The sequence below is a fragment of the Harpia harpyja genome, chromosome 9, assembly GCF_026419915.1.
Source record: "Harpia harpyja isolate bHarHar1 chromosome 9, bHarHar1 primary haplotype, whole genome shotgun sequence".
In the NCBI taxonomy this organism is placed as follows: Eukaryota; Metazoa; Chordata; class Aves; order Accipitriformes; family Accipitridae; genus Harpia; species Harpia harpyja.
Genome location: NC_068948.1, coordinates 22,628,700 through 22,648,979, shown reverse-complemented (window position 1 = coordinate 22,648,979; position 20,280 = coordinate 22,628,700). Strand labels below are relative to the sequence as shown.

General features: G+C 46.2%; 1 protein-coding gene across 2 annotated transcripts in view; it reads right to left on the bottom strand.

The window, feature by feature from the left end:
- Nucleotides 1–20,280, bottom strand: part of ATP6V0D1 (ATPase H+ transporting V0 subunit d1) — a 36,384-nt gene that overhangs the window by 15,275 nt on the left and 829 nt on the right. Inside the window, exons 1-2 of one of the 2 annotated variants that reach the window (XM_052798003.1) lie at nt 15,476–15,542; nt 10,286–10,457 (exon numbers count right to left, since the gene is read on the bottom strand). In XM_052798003.1, coding sequence (XP_052653963.1) covers nt 10,286–10,457; nt 15,476–15,497 — 194 coding nt within the window. In that variant the 5' untranslated portion in view covers nt 15,498–15,542. Of the gene's footprint in view, nt 1–10,285; nt 10,458–15,475; nt 15,543–20,280 lie in introns of those variants that run through there. The other variant, XM_052798002.1, reaches the window with a different exon arrangement.

Sequence of the window (20,280 nt, the reverse complement as noted above, 5' to 3'; positions counted from 1 at the left end):
ATTGAGGCGTGGTATATTCTAGAAATTCACATTCACAGAAATACAATTCTGGTTGATACTGAGAAGCATCAGTAATGTCTCACAGAAGAGTAGAATTTCTTATTAAAGGACAGGAAAGAGTCAGCAAGCACAGAAATATCATCCACAGCAGGAGAGAGATGTTGGCTTATGGGTTCCTGAAGTCTGAGACAACTGGGGCCAGTATCTTCGCTCCTCCAGTGACACCCAGTTCACCACAATATGCACTGGGCGACACTCACATAAAGAGAACAAAGCCAGGACAGGATATACCTAGAGAAGCCAAAAGGTGTGTGTGGGGGCGGGGGGGGGAGATGTTCCTTCCAGCAGCACCAGGTCAGAGAGATCATTCTCACTGCTGGTTTTGGGAGGTATGGTCTCAGACAGGCACAGCAGAGACCTCTCTGAGAAAACAGAGGAGAGCCAGGCCCCAGAAGCTAATTGTGAGATAGTCATCCGTGGATAGCTATCAAGCAGAATCAAAGAGGAGAGCACACATGCAAAAGCCATGTACAATGTATGTCTTCCTCCTTTTGGAGTTACTTAAGTACAGCCACAGATAAATGAGACATGCAAGAAAGATTGCAACAGTCCGCTGAATGTTGGGAAAGGCTTTTTAGCAGGAGAGCACATAAAATGCATGAAAGCTCATCACATGGGGCATTTACAACTTGGCCTGAAGGCACTCAGGCATAGCCCTCAAGACAGTTAGGGCTTCTTCCTTCCCTGCTTACTAACCTAATCATAAAGAGTCATTGTCCTACAGCAGATAGGTTGGTTTTATATTGCTTTCTGCTCCAGGATACTAAAGAAACCATAAACAATACTGCAAGTGGTCACAAAGCATGACTAATGACGGAACACTGCATGACCTGCGTTTCTCAAGAATCCTCTGAAAGCCTGGCCAAACTGTAGCTTAACAGCTGCTCTGCAAGGGGTCATGAGGACAGCCCTCCATGTCAATGACAAATGCAGAGAGCATCGGGCTGATGCAGAAGTGCATAGCAGGGAAGAACTGGGCTGTGGCTTGGGGGTTTTGCTGGGATGGGTTAATGTATTGCATTGCTCAAGCAACTTTAATGCTTTCGAAAACCAGCATTAGACTTTAATGCAGACAAATGCTAGCAAGGCAAAAGTCCCTATGTGACTGCATTGGGCAGTTACTCAGATTACTGTAGAAGCATGTGTTTATTTTGGGACGAAAAAGGGAAATCTCCAGTGGGATAAGAGCAATGCTCTGAACTTGGCATATATTCTAAAGACAGCTTTAAATGATGAAGAAGTTGTTTTGACTACAGTCACTTTAGCATCTAGTGCTTCCCTCTTGCAGCTCCTCCAGTTCATATACTCAGGGGCTGATGTGGGAAGTAACCTAAGGAAAAAGTTTTGGGCTAGTTGTACTGCTGCTTCCTTGGGTTTGTGCATAAGTACACAGACGCATCTCTATATCCCACTGGGTTCAAGACCTGAGCGAAGGTGCTGGTACACAGAGCCACTTGTCACACCTCTCAAGCTCCAAATGGAAAGCAGTCATGGGGGAAAGCAACGCACAGACTTCAAAGCACAAAAGAGCAGTAGCTGACACTAAGAATAGGGCCAACAGCTGAGATACAAGTATCTGGAGTGTCATTTTAAGATCATTAATAAATAACTGTACAGCTGTCCTGAACTGGAAAGGAGAGGGATGTTGCACACCAGGAAGACCTCACTGCCTCACTGAGGCTTGTTTGAGTAACCGACAGTGGATCAACTGAGTCAAATCCTTAAATCAGTTTTTCAGCTCAGACTAGAACAAGTCAGACCAGCAGCTTCTGGCCAGAAGCCGTTTTACCCCTTGTCTGCAGCTGAAGCTCAGGCAAGTCCAGGGAACAGCAAGAGTAGATGCAGCATGTGACGGTCTCGGCTCAAAGCGTGCAGATCTCTTCCTGTCTTTGCACGCTGTCTTTCCTGGAGTCACACCAATAAAAAACTACACCTAAGTGGTAGGTTCATGAACCTGCCAAAGAGAAAGCTGAGAATTTCATGGTTGCTACCACAAACCAAGGGCAGTCAGCCAATTAGTGGGTGCCCTGCTAAACTTAGATCAATGAGACCATTTCACAGCAAAGAGTTATAACTTCACAATACTACAGAGGCTGTGGCAGCCTTTCAAATCCAAGTATCCAGGAATGTTCTCAGCATTAATCTATATTTAGCTGCATCTCTGCATGGTTTTTACCATCTTCTAGTGAGTCTAGGTCTCTTGGGATACTGACCTCAGTTTTCCAGTGGTATCATCTGGTAACTTATAAGCAGTCATACAGTGGTAGCTGCATTAAAGACTAACAAGAAAAAAGCTAGATTAAGTACTTTTAATTTTGAGGCTTTATGAATATGACATTGTGTTCTAGATGAGTACAAACCCCTTGAAACACAAGGGAATGTTTTGAACACCTCGCAGCCTCATGCAAGAATCTCTGGCTGCCTAAACTTGATGCCTCAAAGCTTGAGAAATGCTACACTCATACGCGAGGCTGAGCCCTGGCACTCTACGCTGTGCTGAGCAGACTTCAGCACTAATTACATTTTAAATATTGACCAGAAACATCTAATTGTGCTGCTTTCACACAGACCAGCTGGAAAAAGGCAAACCTGCATAAACTGTTTTCTTACCTTCCTTACATGTAAAGCACTAAAAAAACCAAACCCAAACAAAAAAAATATTTCAAGGATATAAAATAAGAGGAAAGGCTGCACTGCATAATCTCACATTATCCCCAAAACTGCCTCTAGTAGCTAAGAAAGCTGAATGAGTTTAATGGCCTAAAAGCCTTTACCCACTTCTCAGTGAATGCATGGTCTGGACCCAGCTAACATGCAGAACATTACTGTGCATACAAACCTACTGCCAGCAGAAGATGAGAAAAATCATCATCCCGCTTGACACGCAGTAAGCCAAATGGGGTAGACACAAGATTTAGCTCAGCCTCTAAATATTGTGGTACTTACGCAAAGCTCTATGTAAGTATTTGCTAGACTTCAAACTAGCATACAGAACAGGTCTGAGAGAGGGGACTAGGACCCAAGATGCCCCCAAAAAGCCTTCAGAGGCAGTGCCCTTTGCCTCCAGGCCTTCTCTGGGCTAAACTTTGCCACTCTAGAGTATCAGGTGAGGCAAATCTATGGAAAGGTAAAAGGAAAACAAAGGCTGCTAAAGTCCAGTGCCAGAAGACCTTGAGAAAGGTTTCAATCAAGGAGCAAAGTATGTTACATGGGAACAGAAGTGCTCAGTGAACGTTCTTCCAACTGAAAGGCACTGCACACAGGCAGTCCTCTGGAGAAGTTGCAACCACACATAAATTGATCAGAGGAGCATTGATGACCTCCTAACACACTCCCTCCCTCTCTGTTTTATGTCTTTAACAGACATGCTGTTCAGCCTGTAGAGGGAAAGATTGCAAGAAGGAACATGAGGGAAGTGCAAGGACTGTTCCTGCAAGCTGCAGAATCACCAGAGGGATTCAGCTTTAAACAAAACCCAAGGACGTAGCTCAGTCCACACACTGCCTCTGGATGAAACAGCATCAGCTTGGACAGGGATGTTATCCAGGGACAATGCGTTCTCACCTGATCACCCACAGCTTGCATGCTCAAGCTCCTTCTCAGGGCTGCAGAGTTTCATTAAAGATTTTTCTATCTTTGTGAAACATGGGCTTATATCTGGCGCTCATCACTCACTTTTTGCTACATCTTTACTGTCACCAATAACATTTTGCTAGCTCTTCCGATCATTACTGTGGCTCACTGTGTTTGCTAGGCACCATGCTAACACCTTCCAAGCGAAGAACAGTGCTGGTCAGTAGGAGGAGGATTATGCTGTTCCAGTTCAAATCCACTGGCCAAATGAAGTGTTTTCCAGGCACTAGATGTTTGGGAAAAAAAAGCATCCACTCAGTGTAACACACAGTGAAACCCACCTTTCAAAGTCTCCCTTTCTAATGAGGGCACCCACAGTCACACCGTTTTGAAAGATGACTTCCATGGCCACCACTTAGGCATGCAACCCAGTCCATTTTCATAGACATTGGTTCTGGGAAACCGGTATGAGATCTGTGTCCTTCGGGTATGCAGGAGAACAGATACAGTTCTGATGCTACCATCCAGGGGATGCAAGTCTGTGATCATTTCCACACCATTAGTTACATGCCCTCTTATTTTGAATATTGCATAATCCCTCCAAGAACTTGGCTTATCAGTTCAACTTTGCACTCCCTGCAAACAGGGAAGCTGTTTGTCAGAAACCTGTGCTTCTCTGCCAAAACCGTCTCTGCCAGAAAAGGCTCATAAACCTTTTATTGCAGGATCTCCAGCCACTACAGTAATTTGCCACCAAGGAGTCAACAACTAATTGAAAAATAGTATAGAGCAGTTTTAACCACAGCAGCATTAGGAAAGATCCTTCAGATTGTTGCATTTGCCCAAATAAACTGCAAGTGTCTAATGTAAAGAATTCAGAGTTTTTTCTTCTGCGAGAAAGGACTTCAAAAGGACATAGTCATATTCTGTAACCTCTGCAGTTATGCCAGGATGCACACTCCAGTATATTTAGAATAGAACGGGCAACTTCCTACTCCAGAGAAGAGGATTATTGCTCTTCAGCTCAAGTAGCAATTGAAACAATTTGGCTCCAGAAAAACCACTGCTGCAAGATTACGTTTGAACTCAGTGTCGTGCAGCAGAAACTAGATCTATCCAGTGCAGGGGAGAGGCAGAGCAGGACTGGGTCAGGGAGAAGGTAATAGAGGGAAGTGTCAGCTAAGAAAAGGCATGCGCAAGGGGAAAAGGTACACGCAACCTCATCAAAAACACGTCTTGTGACCACAAAAACATACTGAAAGCCAAGTTCCTAGCTGCATCCTCAGGGCAACAAAGAACCTGGTTTCCAGCCCTAGCAGACTGGTAAGGTAAAGACAAAAGGCGACCTAAGTCTGTCCCCTGACGACAGGCTTGATCATGGATTTGGAAAATGTGTTTAGACCCAGCTCGCCCCCAGACCTCACTCCTACAGCAGACTCAGTTTCCGCACCATTACCAGCAGCTCCTCCACCTGAACACAAGATCGAACCCTTCTGTGCCCATCAGCTTGCTGCAAGGGCTCAAGGGGCCCGACAGCTGCCAGAGCCCTCACGTCAGGCTGCTGTGAAACCAGACTTTCCAGAGCAGGGAAGAGACTGTGCTGAAGCAAGGGCACAAAAAAAAAAAACACCAAACCAAACCCAAACCCTATTTCCGCTCCCTGGAAAAATACTGAAGCTGACAATCTGACCAGCCTACAGCAGGCCAGAGGCAGGAGCAACACCACGATAAAGAATCCTATCTAAACCATATATAGGAACAGTGGAAGGAAGGAGAGACAGGGCATGGCACCATGTCAGGCTAACACAAAGAACAAAGGCTTTACAGAAAGGCAGGGCAGCACATCACCAAGAAGAACCTAAAACCCACTTCCATCCCACAAGTCAATATGTGCTTGTTGAATTCAGGAAGTGGGTTTTGCTGTTTCAAGTACGCTTAATACCTGTTTGTTGCTGCCCTACAGAACATCACTGCATTCCCTCAGCCAAACAGTCAATTGTTTGTTTTGGAGCAGAGATGTTCACAGCCAACTTGTGCCTATCAGTCAGAACCTACTATGGTCGGCCGAAAGACACAGGGAAGCACCAGCAGTCTTCCAGCAAGGAGCTGCCTAGCAAAATGCAGAGCTAGCAGGTGTTTTACAGAGACCATGGCAGGCTCAACAAGTTGAGCTTTTCCTTGCCACAATACGCAGTGGCAGAGGCCACCAGCTACAGCCACCACTTGAAAAAACAAAATGGAAATCAGCCAACTTCCTCAATATTTTGGTACTAACAATGCAACGCTTGCCACAGAAGAGTTCCTGTAGAGGATCGGAGCCAGGAAAGCATCAGCATGGTGCCAGGAGAGGAGCGCAACAGGACCAAAAAAAAAAAAAAAAAAAAAAAAATCAGTGGCAGCAAGTGACTTGGGGAACAAAGACCTTGCTTTGGGGTTGCTGCCTAGCTGCATTCTTGTGTCAGTTTTGCTTGTGTGCTTTTAAACACTGTCCTTTCCCCTAAGCTCAGGAGACAAGCTAACTCCTGCCCACGTCCACAGGTGACCATCCTTACCTATGGCACGGTGTGCACCTGGGGACAGGCAGCTGCAGGGCTGGAGTGCCACCTTCCGGCAAGTCACAGCCAGCACTGCCTCATCTCCCTGGAGCTGGGCAAGGAGAGCACACCAGGAACGCACATCCTCCTGGTGCTCCAGAGCCCCCACGCTGTCTCCGTTGCTGCTTCTCCTTCCTGTTGCCTCACCTAGTTCATGGCCCACTTGGAAGAGGCAAGAGAAATGACAGAGCATAATCCCACGCAGGGACAAATGCATGGCTTTTGACAGGTTGGCTCTGGAGCAGAGGGGACAAGGACTACAGCTGCTCCTACAATCAGACAGTTCCCCAGATCTTCTCAGCAGTGTGCCCTGGGTTAAGATCTGAGCACCCTCCAAAAACAAGCACAACAGTCACCGGCTGATCAACTCAAAACCACCCCAGAGGTCCAGGAGGACATTCATGAAGGAGAAAGCCTGACTTGTTTTTTAAATGCTTGATCCACTTCCTGGCACCAGTCATCTACACCCTGGCCACTCTCAGTGAGATGGTACCCAAGTGTTTAATGGGGCTTGATGGGCCTGTCTTGTGTGAGATTATCCAGTATTTCTAAGGAGGCCAAAAATGTAAGTACATACAAAGGCATCTGGCAGCAGTGGGTTTCAGAGCTGAACTGGACGTGCTACAAAACATTTCCTTCCATTTTAAGCCAGACACACCTCCTCCAATGCCACTTGATTTTAAAAATCTGTTTACAACTCAATGCCTCTCTCTCAAGAGCATCACAGTGAACTCAAGCTTCCCTCCTGCAGAAGCCAGCCCTGCTCAAACTTTCCATATCTTTCTACCATTTTCTATTTCAATTCAGCTTGTACAATTTTAGCACATGGACACATTCAGTTGAGTACAATTTCTTCTTCTGACCACCTGGTGCCTTGTTGGCCCGGAGCTGTCTACCAGGAACGGTCTTTACCATTTCCTGCTCAAGTTTCATTAACTACCCTAAAAGAAAGGAATGGGTAATAGCCATGTTCAAAAGGCAAAGATAAATCACCCCATTACACCTATCTGTGTGCCCAGCCAGAGTGGAAGATCAAGTGGCACAGGCTTGTCCCAGTGTCACCCAGGTAGGCAGGATGACACAGTACCTCTGTGTGCACAGGCACAACATCCCCAGCCCCACCAACATCCTTTGGCTGAACATTTCTATGATGCTGCCTATATACAAGCCTGGGTTAGATGAAGGCTACTGGCACAGGTATGAACTGCCAGCCTCTGAACAGAGCTATTCTCCACTCCAGCTGTTTGGGAAGTGCATGGGAAGATTCACACTGTCAGCAGGACAATAATCCTTGAAACTTCCGTCCCGTCCCAAACCAAGGCCTACTACAACCCATGGGACAGTTTCAGGGAACAAAACACAGCCTGAAAGGCAGGCCAAGAAGTCGCATCTAGTCTACCTTCATTTCTACTAGCCCAATCACTAAGTATATTAGGATTATCAACAGATTATATTAAGACCCACTGGGCAAAACCAGCACCCTCTCCAAACTCCTTGTATTTCACTGTCCTCATTCTTCTGTTTTAACTTGATCTAATAACTTCTAATGACACTACAGACTTCTAATACACTGATGGTGACTCCCACCTTGGACCAGCTGAAGCTGATAACACCTTCTCTATTCCATCAATACTCCATTGGTGTGATGAGTGCAGACCCAGTGGCATTAAAGGAAGTCTTGTGGGTAAAAAGGAAAAGAAATGAGAGTGAAGACAACTCAAGGAAGAAACATCCTGTGCCAAATGGGACCAATATATTCAAGAAGAGATTACACAGTAGGCAAGAGATACAGATAATCTGCACAGAATCATGTTTTGCTATAGAGAACTCATCAAAATCAGAGACAGAAGCAGAACAAGATCAAAGTTAAATCAAGTTGGGGGCAAAACACCAGTTTTAAAATTAAGTCATTCCAACAGCTGGCAAGAACCAGCCTATCAGATTACATGAGATGTTTAAGGTCTTCTGCTGAACTCGAGCTGGATGTAGACACTGGACAAAGGTCAACAGGACTGGTGTAACAGGAAACTGGATTTCCACAGCCATTCACAGCCTTCCTACCAAGTCATGCAGTGTGTCATCAGGGCAGCTGTGGTCTGAGACCTTTCAGTTCATCTTTTCCACACACCAGTTTTCAAAGTGAGACTGTTAGGGAACAGCAAAGTTTTAAAGTCTGCAAGATACTCATGTGTCTTGTCCAAACTATTGCCTTTAAACAGATATGACAGAAGCTAAAAGAAGAGACCATTAGTGATTACTACAATACTGCCATAGAGACTAGACATTTCCATAAAACTGTAGGGCAGCAAAGGAAAAGCATCAGTGGAGGACAAACTACCTAATATTGCCAGGCTCAAACAGTACTGATGTCTTTACAGCAAATTCAAGATGGGCAAAGAGGTGTTTTGAAGGTTAAATTAAGTTTGAGGGAATAGAAGAGATTGCTCCATACAACTAAGATGATGAACTAGAAAACTGCTTCATCCATTGCAAACACTGCTGCAAAATGGGGGCTTAGTAATGTCTTACTGATGACTTGCCATGTCTTGCTCCATATTTGGAGCCAAATACGAAAACTCCATGAGTTTTATTGACAGGCACATAAGAAAAAACTACTTAGAAAATACAAAAGGCTTAAAAGACAGGCAGCTTTAGCACAGTGACCCAGAAAATAATAGATATGAGCCACTGGGTTAGAATACTGAGTGTGGTACTGTCCAGACATAGAAAGAACAGAACAGGAAGGAATGTAGCAGAGAGACAGGTCTTTAATCAGTATTTGCACATGCAGGAGATGCCACAGGCCAAAATTTAAAGTCTTTGAATTGACCACAAATATCAGCCTGAATCATTCAAAAATCTCTAGGTGGTAAGCAAGATAACACACACACAACTGCCAAAAATGCAAGATTAAACTCCGCTTGCCACAGTGCCTGCAATGAGCCCAAGCTCACTGTATCAGATAAAGGAATGCTGATGTATCAGCTATCCGACTCAAGAACAGAGTACAATCTTCTTCTCAGAGATGCAAGTTAAAGTCAGGTTCTACTGAACCAGAAATTCACTTTTGTCCATGAGATATCTCCTTACTGGTTAGAGAAGGCCACTGGCTATGCAGTTTGCAAGCCAAACTAGAGCTCATAGGAATGCAGACTAAGGAAAGGAAAAAAAGGCAATTTTACTTCCATGTTTCAGATGCAAACTAGCACAACTGGTAATTCACCAAGGTTAGCAATTTCATTTTATTACTGACTAAAACAAGAGCAGCACGCAGGGAAGCAAAGGGTTGTGCAAAACCACTAGGAGAAGATACTTGCAAGAACACTGTGCTATTTCAAGCTTTTCACATCAGCTGAACCTGCTGTGGAATTGCACACACCCTGCCTCTTTTCATGCACTGACAAAGACATGCTAAGGCTGCTGCAGCCCTGTCTTTCCCTGCTGCACATTCTAGGCCCTCCCTTCCCCTAGTGCTGGTGTTTGTTGGATCCCACTGAGCTGGCTGAGAAAAACAAATCAGTCAAAGATTAACCCCAAAAGTGAAAAGTTGTTCAATTTTTGGCCACCTCAACTCCCTGAACCAGTTTGTCCCTGAACCAGTACAGCCTCTGGGGTGGGATGGCAGGATCACAGCAGCCCTGACAAAGGATGATCTATCGATCTCAGTGGGTCAGAACTAGCAGGCAACTGCTGTCATGCGCATGCCTGGCAGGCATATGTTTTGCAGTAGGCTCACATTTTAAAAAATCCAGGAACATTTAACACAAGGGACAAGGGTAAATGACAGCTCTAGTACAGACTGAACCAATTTTGCAATGGAAGGCAGCTAAGTATTTGTGCCAATGAAGCATGCACACCCTGGGAGCAGGAGCCTTTAACAACATAGTGATACAGTGCTGTTGGTTTGAGACCTCCAGATACAACCAAAACGGTTCCATTCAAGAAACTGCAGAAAACATAGCAGCTACAGGGCTGAGTGTGGAAAGCTAGTCTGAGAGCCCTCAAGTCTGGAAGAACACCAAAGTTTCAAATGCTGTTCACGAACAGCTGGTACTCACGTGATGAAGTCCAGAAAACTTGCTAGGGGCTCATACGCATGGTTTCTCATGTGACGAAACTCCACCACCATCTTCTCCTTCAGCTTGTCGTCTATGACGGAGACTGTGAGTGGGGAGGCTTCATTGGCCAGGAAGTTCCCATAGTCTGTGCTCTGGAGGTGCAGTTTCAAGTCTGAAAAGAAAGGAAAGATCCTGAAAGATCACCCAGACAAAACCCATGTGTTAAGTGATACACTTATATTTGTGCTCATTTTTATCATGGACAATCCAAATGCAGGAAAAGATCAGTGTTTCACCATACCAGCCTTGCCCCATCTTAAAGAGGAAACTGTGATGCTATCTGTGTGACTGAGCACACACCTGTGCCAACTGTCCACTGTGCTTGACCAAGGTGGAAGGTTACTGATTTTCTAGGAAGTATTTCCTAGAAATCTAGGGAAAAAAAAAAAAAAAAAAGAAACAACCTAAACACTTCTTCTAGCCAAAAGGACTCTGGTTGCAGGCTTCTCTGAAGCAACCATGACCAAGAACCTATCTGCACCCACAAGCAAGTTTCCTCAAATACTAGTGATGTGGAAGCATCTGAAAAGCCTTCAAAGCCAAAAAGACACAACCTTGAAATTATAAAGCAGCTAGGTATTATTACATCATTAAGTCAGTCCAGCCAATTGCACTGGTAATGAGAAGTCAGGCATTAAGAGGTAGAGAGGGGCTGGTGAAGAGGAAGGCCATTTAAATCCATCTCATATGGTAGGCAACCCCTGCCCAGGATGGAGGAACATGCTCAGAAGCCTTCCCCTCCTCCAGTTTCAAGCAGAGGAAACCTTTGTTTCCTCTGTTACCCTTGCTGCAGGTCAGGTGCCCAACCAAGCTGTAGTCCTGGCCAACAAGCAACCACAACGTGCTGAGCTCTGTCAAGATAAAAGCCCTATTTGAGCCAAAAGCATTTAAGTGTCTCTATGGAAAAACTGAATCCAGAACTGAGGAACGTCATATAATTCTACTCCTCAAAACTCTACTAGTTGCACTGGTACATAATGTTCATCTCCCTTCAGCTTCACCTCAGAGGGCCAGTTAGACAAGCACCCTCCCAGGGATTCAAGACCCTTTATAGGGAAAGGAGAGTAGCTGGAAGAATTTAGTCAAACCAGATGTGAACACACCATCCAGAGAAAACAAAAAAAAAAAAAAAGAAATTTCTCCCTGGTTTCTTTGAAGCAGGAGCACTGAGGCTGCCTTTCCCTTCCACTGAACCATGAGTCCTCAGCATTATGGCACAAGCATCCACAGCACCGAGGTCAGAGCAAGGACTCAGCCTAGCTTGAGGAGCTGGATCTTTTGACATTACAGCCAGCTACAGGCACGAGGTGGAGAGCATCCTCCACATCAGGCTCCAAACTGAGCTTGTACTGTACAGTGTGATACTGTCCTCAGCCTGAGGGGTGGAAGGGTCAAACGGCTTTCAAGCTGACTTTAACTCTCCTGAGTATTTCCAAGGGGTTCTAGCAAAGATGTTTTTGACCGAGCACTTTTTAGTTACAAAGACGTTACCACTAAGTCTCACAGGAAACAGATGGTGGTTATAGGGAGGGGGAAAAAAAGGCCAGAAACTTAAATAGTGCTCAGTTTGTCATGTTTCTCAGTGGTTTACAACAGCGATTGGTGGTACTCTTACTTTTAGTAAGGAATCCTGGATGCAGTAAAGAGAGCTACTTGCCAAACAACACGCATCATGGCCGAAGCAAAGCAGAAATTTAACCTAGATCTCTGGTCCCCAGACTATGCTGCGGCTAAACAGCTGTGTTTTATTCTACCAAAACATTATGAGCTTATGCTCACACTTTCGAGGTGGGAAGACTTGGTTTGGATAACTCAGACAATGGAGTTTTCAACATGAACCTTGCCACAAAGTCAAACATCAGATCATGCCAAAAGTCAGAATGCCCCTCACCTCCATGCAGCCTGCATAGGATTGTTATTGACGGTAATCACTTCCTAAACCATACAAAAAGCCCAGCTCACAAGCAGCACCCTGCATGCAAAGAGTTCTCACCCATCTGTTTTGCAATTGTTTGATTTTTGAAAGCTAAGATACAGTTACAGAGGGGAAATCTACCAGAATTACATCCTAATGGGTTTCAGTCCCTCTTTTGAAAGCTCTTGGATGATAAGCTTTGGAGTCCGAGTAGAAATTAAGTTCCACTGTCCAATCAGGGCTTTACTAGTTTACTTTTAGCAGAGGCTAGAAATGGTACAGAGCAAAATTTAGCAGTTGCTCAATGAATACGAGAGAAAGGGTCCTGGTAAGAGTATTGCACCCATAAAATCAGACTGCAAGAGAAGGCATAGGGGACTGCAGTAGGTACATTCATGTACCCCCTACTTTCAGTTCTTTGTAATTGTGCAGAGCTCTAATGAAAACTAAGCCTACTCAAAAAGGCATGTGATGTTATTTTGCAGCTATACAGGCCCTTGGAGAGGAAGCAGCTATTGCATATCCTACCACATGTTACTTCAGTAGGGAAGCTTCCAAAGCTTTCAGCTTGTTTCCTCAACTCCAATTCTGCTACTCCAAAATCATCAGTTCCTTTTGGTGTCAACATGACCTGCAACTCCACTCTTAGTTTTAAGGCTGCAAGAAGCCGCCTTGCTATCAGGTCACTTGATACTAGAGACCCAGTGACACAAAAAGTAGACTTTGCTGTACCACGCACTTCCAGGAGGCCAGAGCTGCATCACATTTAGACCAGAGCCACACAAGCTGCACGCTGTGCCTTGCAGCCTCTCTCTCAACAGCTCCCATGAGCTGCTTGGCCAGAGCATTTTGTCCTGCTCGATGAGGGGGTTGCCCCCCCAACTCCACAGCACAAGAGCCAGCACAACATTATGTTGCAACTGGAATAAGGGCCATGTTTATATAACACTTGGAATTAATTTTTACGGGGAAGGCCAGCCACAGACTGCAGGAACTAAACTCTTGTGAATCTCTTCACATCCAAGCAGACAGAACGGAACATATTTTCCAAAAATTGGACCAGATTTATAAACCCTGACTCAATGCATCCCATGGCGTACCAGCGCCTTACGTGAGCCTGTCCTCCTCCAGCCGCTGGGCCAGTCACCAAGCCTCAGCCAAGGGGGTTTGGGACTTTTTAGTAGGACTATTCACATGTCAGGCTTCTCAATTAAGAATGGACTAATCCCGTGGTTTTACAAATCCCCTGCCAGAAGAGCTGTCCCAGTAGCACGGTGACTAGTAAGTGGACCCACTGCTGAGCAAGCCCCAAGCTCTCCCAAAGTTCAAGTTCCTATTTCCTAACACAAGTTCAGAACGAGCTGGAGTCTGCCTCTGGCAGCAACAGCAGCACCTCAGCAGGGGCGGCTGCCAGAGATCCCACACACTGCATATCGACAAGATGCTGGCTGTGAGTCTTCTGCCATGCCTCTTCCCCAGCTGCCCGCTGAAAAGGAGAGAGACCTGCACCTAGAGCCCAGCCACACCCAATGAGCTCCTCCAGATGCTGACTAACAGCAGCACACAGCCTCAACCCAGCCATTGCTTTTGAGAGGTAAGTTTGCCCATTTTGGCATTTTTCCAAGCAGTTCATACACTTTAAGAAACAGACTGAGCCAGCATTTGGCAAAGGAGCACTTGTATTACCACAACACTTTTGTTCTCTCTCCTCCCCTGCAAAAGCTAGTAAATTATGGCCAGGTCACAGTTCCCAGAAAGCTGCCTCGTGCAAGAACACAACAGCTTGTCAGAATGACAGCCTTTTTCTGCTGAGTACTCAAGTAGGGTAGCACTCGAGATCACCATGACATGTACTTACAGCCACCTCCTTTCAGCTCTCGGATCAGGCCCTCTGGCTTTGATGCAGCTGGCTGTACATGATGCATAAACACAAGTGAAGCTTAATTCAACACACCGCTGTGCCAACACCACACCTCGACATTTCAGATGACATTTTCTTGAGATACTTCAGATCCACAGTAATACTATTATCCTCTCCTGCAAGTTTTCTTTGTCATAACAAGGAATCAATCCATTACTCAGTCTTTCAGACATCTGTCAGTCATCAGAGTCTGTCCTGTAAGCCCTACTCAGACAAAGTGACCCATGGCCCCACCAGCTCATAATTCTACCCCTTCCTTCTTCAGCATCCTCCTGTAACTGCATTGCAGAGCTCTGAATCAAGTTAAGGGCTCAAGCACTTCCAGACAAGGACCGATTTGTCTTCTCGCACACAGGCATGGAATTAGCTTTCACAACTTCCGAGCTGAACTGGTGTTTTCACACAACTATCTGCTGTAACCCCGAAGCACCTGGGGTCATCACTGCATACATAAAGATTAAAATATCGTTTGCCAGCTCCCAGGCCTGAGGCAGTAAAGTAGCTGAGGGATTACACAGCAGTCTGCAGATCAGCTACATCGCCCACATCTCCCTTCAGAAGACTGCAGCCATTACCATTTGGCTTGTTGCTGTTCTGTTTGGTCTGTTTATAGCCACCTCAGACACTTCTGAAGCGGATTCTCTGAAATTTCACCTGAAAAGCACGCCGAGACCCTGCATTCCCCACAGAACTTAAGACGTTTTCTGTGGTTGCACACCACCAGCAGTGATGTGCCACCTTTGCTGTCAGGCAGCAAATTCCTCTGGGCCACAGCTGGACACAGAGAAGTGTCACCTTTGGCCCTTTCTCCCATCAGTATCTCACCTCTAGCTCTTCACCTCTCTGAGATGTCCTCAGCACCAAACAGCAGCCTGTGTTCCTAAGCCCAGCCCTTCCTGGGGTTGAACTCACCCTCCTCAGAGCTTCAAACCCAGCACAGCCAGGCCTTGGTTCTTTTGGAGCCCCTCAACCAGGTAGCCCTCTCCTGATCCTTCCAAAATGTGAGGTAACCCCTCCTAATCTGCCTGCATCTCCAGTAAGTTCACCCCTATGTACCCTTTTTCCCCCCCTCTCTAAAAGCAGACCACACTAAGTCATGGCTGTAACCTCAGAGGTCCAGTACACTAATAGGACATTGGCCCAGCACCTAGCGCAGCAGTTTAAGGGAGAGGCAACAAATCATTCAGAAGCTAAGAGAAACAGGGCAGAAAGCAGTCTCACACTGCAGGAGCCAACAGCAGAGGAAAAACAACAAGACAAAAGCACCGACAGGCTGCCGAGCAGCAATACTTGCCAGGAAACCCAGACACCATCATCTTCTAATGAGGGGCAGGACCCAAACAAGGGCTCAAGCTGCACCAGTGCTGAGAAGCTGACCTCAGCTGCTGCTTGAAGTTTAGCTCGGGAAAGCTATGGAGCAGGTCTCTGCCCAATAAAGGAAGCCAGAACAAACAGCAAAGAGCCTCTGCTGAACCCTGCAGGAAGCCAGAGACCACAGTGTTTGCTTGCCACCATGATTTAGCAGGCCGTGGAAGTGCCATCTTTCTTCCAATAAATAATGTTTTCCTTGAGCTTGTTTTAACAGGACAGCTGATTAACCAGCCACAGCCAGTGGTTACACTGCAGGACACAGGACAAAGCTCCGAGATTAGCAGGACAGCCTTTTGGCTACTGCTCTGTTTCTGCACAAGCAGCCAGCATTCACAGGACAGGAATGGTCTATACCCTCCCCAGGTCTCACCATTCCCATACGCTCTGCCTCATCTGGCAGATGAAAGCTCTTGGGGATAGGGCCAGTCCTCCCACACAGTCCCTGCAAGCAAGGGTCAGCTTTTCACAAAGGGCTCCTAGACACCAGGAGACAGAAAGCATCGTCATCATGCTTTCGAAAGGCCCCTACCACATTATGGCTTGGCTTCTACAGCCACCGAGTTCGGTGTTTGGACTGAACCATTCTCAGAGTTCAAGATGGATCTAAGCACAGCCACGCTTCAGGACCAACAAGTGGCCTCTCCTTGCTTGGTTGTACAGCAAACGAGCTGTATAGGAAAGGATCTGTCCCATTCCCCCTACACCCAGGAGAACAACATGAGCTCCACCACAGACCGAGATGCCAAAAGCACTCTTAGAGGTAGTCTAGCTCTGGTAGCAATGCAACTTCTCTACACAAGAGAGGACACATTGGTTAAGTGAAAGAGAAGCCTAGCTCCAGCCTTTTGGGGCCCAAATTCCAGGACCACAGTGATAAAATGGAAGAGAGAAGGGTAGCACAGCCTCTCCTGCTCTTCTCTCAGCCAAAGGAGCACTCAGTACCTAACACCATAAAGCAAAGAAGGCCTCTGGGGGAGAAAAAAAGATCCTTGGGACTATGAAAACAAAAGCACACACTGCACTCAGCATAAGCCTGGTGCACAGAGGACATGCTCCCCAACATCCATCTGTTGGAGGCAAGAGCCTACAGCTCTGCTCAGGCAGGCCTTTGCTTTGGGGCATCTAGCCGTCCTGTGATTAGACAATGGGAAGACAGACACGCTTCACCCCACAGTGGCTCAATTGCATGCTCAGTACACTTCCATATATTTCATCACCTCTCATCTGCATGAAGAAAGAGGGAAGAGGAGAGAGTCGGGGAGAGGTGGATGTCTTTACACTGAAGAGGCATTTAGGACAGCAAGCCTTTAGCAATCCACTCCTGAGCTGACTAAAAGCAACGTTCCCCTTCCGGGCAGTGAGGGCTACAAAGAGCAACCCTGGAAACACTCTTCAAAACTCAAAAACAACCAGCCAGCTTTTCCAGTCTTAGTTTATTCCACACCATCCAGCCCTGGATCAAGAGTTTAGTCCTCACTAGGTATTGCTACAGATGCGTTCGACAGAAAACAGGGCTCCAGCATGTGTGAGGATACCGTTCAGGCAGACCACTGTGCCCTCCAGCTGGCGTGGAGCCAGGCAGTCTAGGACAAGTGTGACCTACTTGCTTCAAGCTCTCCAATTTCACTGTTGATTTGCATGTGTCCTAGAGATGGAGGCCTATGGACCAAACTGAGGAGATGAGAGAGAACCACAGCCTTGGAAATCCGTTCTTTCTAAAAGAATCACATTTACCTTCTTCTCCTAGCCACCCTTCGCCTCCCAAATACATCTTTGGGGTTCAGATGGTTACTCTGCTCTTCCCCAAGCTGATGTGACATAACACCACTACTTTGGGGTTACAAGGACTGAAAACCCAAGAGTTTTCACAAGACAAGTCCGCAGCAGACTGATAAACTGCAGGCTGAGATGCACAAATAAAACATGACAGAACCCTGCAGGGGCATGAGACTAGTTACACACACAGCTTAAGCCAAAGACAGGACAGATCCCATCCCTCCACGTGCATACCACTGTTTCCATAAGGTGTGCAAGTCCCCAGCTGAGCTGACTGCACAGACGGAAGCACTAGCACCCACAGAGGGGTGGTGGTGGAAACATGCAGCCTCTGGAAAGTCTCTCCCAACAGAGGCCCACACTAACAAGCTTGAGCCAACTACCTGCCACTTCTCAGCTGGCCATTTCACAGCCTCATTACACAGCTAGAAGGTGACACATCCTGCTGCTGGATTTCACCATACCAATCACCTTTATAACATCGGCAGGTCAGAAAGAAATTGGTTTCCTATACTGTTGCTGTGGAAGCATGAGGAATATTAGCAATAGAAGGTTCATGAACACTGACTTGAAGGTAAAGAAATTCCTGTTGCTAAAGAAGATGCTTTTGTGCACTTCCCAGGCTCCATACACTTTTTGCAGCACAGAGCATTGCAGACCAACAGTAAAGCCTGCCGATAACCTACATTCCAGGCCCAGACTGAACTCTGCTTCTTAAGAGTGGCACTGCTGTCCAACTGCATCAACAGCTTTTTATTCTCCAGAGATGATACCAGACCTCTAACAGGCTACCACGGCTTTTAGGAGCTGGAGATGGCTCACCATCCTTTTGACAATAGAAATCTGGGTGAGTGATAAGTTTGGTTATCCAAGACAGATTCCACTCAAGAACAGATCCATGCTCACACCACTGAAGCAGAGGAAAGCAGCTCCAAGTCCTTCACTGACACCTTGTGTCAGAAGCAGGAATTCGGCTACAACAGAGAGGGCCACGCAGGTTCCAAGCAATATCCAGCACAGGTGTACAGCACACAAGGGCCTCTGGCTGAGAAACCACCAAAGCGCCAGGACTTTTGGAGCTGAAAGAAGGAATTAAACATATTATTGCCAAGGGTTTCAAGAGAAAGCTTAAGCCAAAACAGCTCTCACATCCTCCCCTCAATCCTGGTCATGTTTTCCTGCCTCTTCTTAAAGCCAGCTCAGGAGCCTGCCTGACCACAGAGAGCCTATTTGGCACTCTATTTCTGACTCATCAAGAAGCAAGAGCTCGAATCGGCTTACTTTGTGATCAGACAAGCAGAGACGACAGAGGATCACACAGAAAAGCACGATCTCCTCCTTCCTGCAGCACTAAGCTGTCAGCCCAAGTCCTGAAGCAGAAAAGTCGATTCCTTTGTGCTTCCAGACCGATCCAAGCACACAAGAGGCAGCAGCATTTCAGACCTGGAAGCACAACATCCTCCAAGCAATGTCAATACCAGTGACCAGTCAGATACCCGATTCCCAGGACCAGCCCCAGAACAGCCTTGGTCCTTCAGGATTTCTCCATGGCCAAGGTGATCATTTGCTCCAGGACTGGGACTAACTGCAGAGCCAGACTCGCATGCAAGAGGCAACAGCAAAGACAAAAACAGAAACAGCAGAGAAGAATGTATGAGTATTTTATGCCCGAGTACTTATTTTGGCTGCTAATAAGCTAGCCACTGCCTGGATTTAGTGCAGACAAGCATCTGGGAGAGAAAGAACACACGTTAAAAGTCTGTGGAGCACAGAAAACAGGTACTGAAATGGAAAAATTGGAACTAAAGGGACAGAAGAAAGAGATGGTCTGATCACAGACCTATATAAGTGATCAAGAGCAATGTTCCTTTGAAGGAAAATCCCTCTACAAGAGCACACTAGACAGGGGCACAGAAAGCCAAGTGGAGGAGGAACGAGATTGGCAGTGAACTTGGAACAGCCTTCAGGCTCTGAATGAAGTTTGACAAGGAGCACAGCAGCAGCCACCACCAGAGAGCTGTCAGGGACAGGACAGTAACAATACCAAGACAAACATATGGGAACTCCAAACTGACTCATTCCAAATGCAGAAAACACCACTCCAAGGGAGAGCTAAGTTTACGCAACTTGGTTCAGAAGGCAGGAAAGGAGGAAAAAAAGAGAAGCTATAAGTACAGAAAGATTCCAAAGACGAAGTTATCTGCAGGGAAGGTGATAAAGTGATAGTTTAGGGCATGCCAAGACTTCTGACTAGCAAGAGAGCAGGAATACCTCCCACCGCCCTCTTTCAGGCCCTGGGCTCCATAGCAAGAATAACAGAGGCTACTGCAAGCAAAGAGCTGCAAAAAAGTCTAGCTGAAAAGGGGCTTCTGTCCTAAGGAAAAATAGCCTGGGTATTTTTAAGGTAGAGACTGAGGCACATCACAGCACTGTTCCTATTCTGTTAACGTTTGAGTGAACAGCTCCAGGTAACTCGCATCCAGGGTTCAGCTGGCCAAGGATCTCTCTAGGTAGTCAATATTAACGTCAATCACTCAGCAACTATCATCAAGATAAAGCTGATGCTTAACTAGCATTTTTAGAAGAAAGAATGATCCAATAATTATAGTCCCATTGACCAAAACAACCAACATCTCTAGATACATATGTTTCCAGCCTATTTCAACAGAAACCTGGTTTCGATCTTCGTGATTTGTGATCCACGTTCTGGACACCAATGATTGAAAACTGTTAAGCAGGTCACTGATAGAGAGGAACGGTTTAGCACTGACTAATTAAGAGGATGAGCTGACCACAGGTTATGAGCATCACAAAGCAAAACCTTCACAGCCAGGTTTGTACACACTGATCTAGAAAAAGACAATAGCTGGAAGTCAGAATTAGCCTCGAAAGAGAACTCCAGATTACAGGCGAAGGTTAATTCACTGGTGAGTTACTAAGATCTGCACCAGA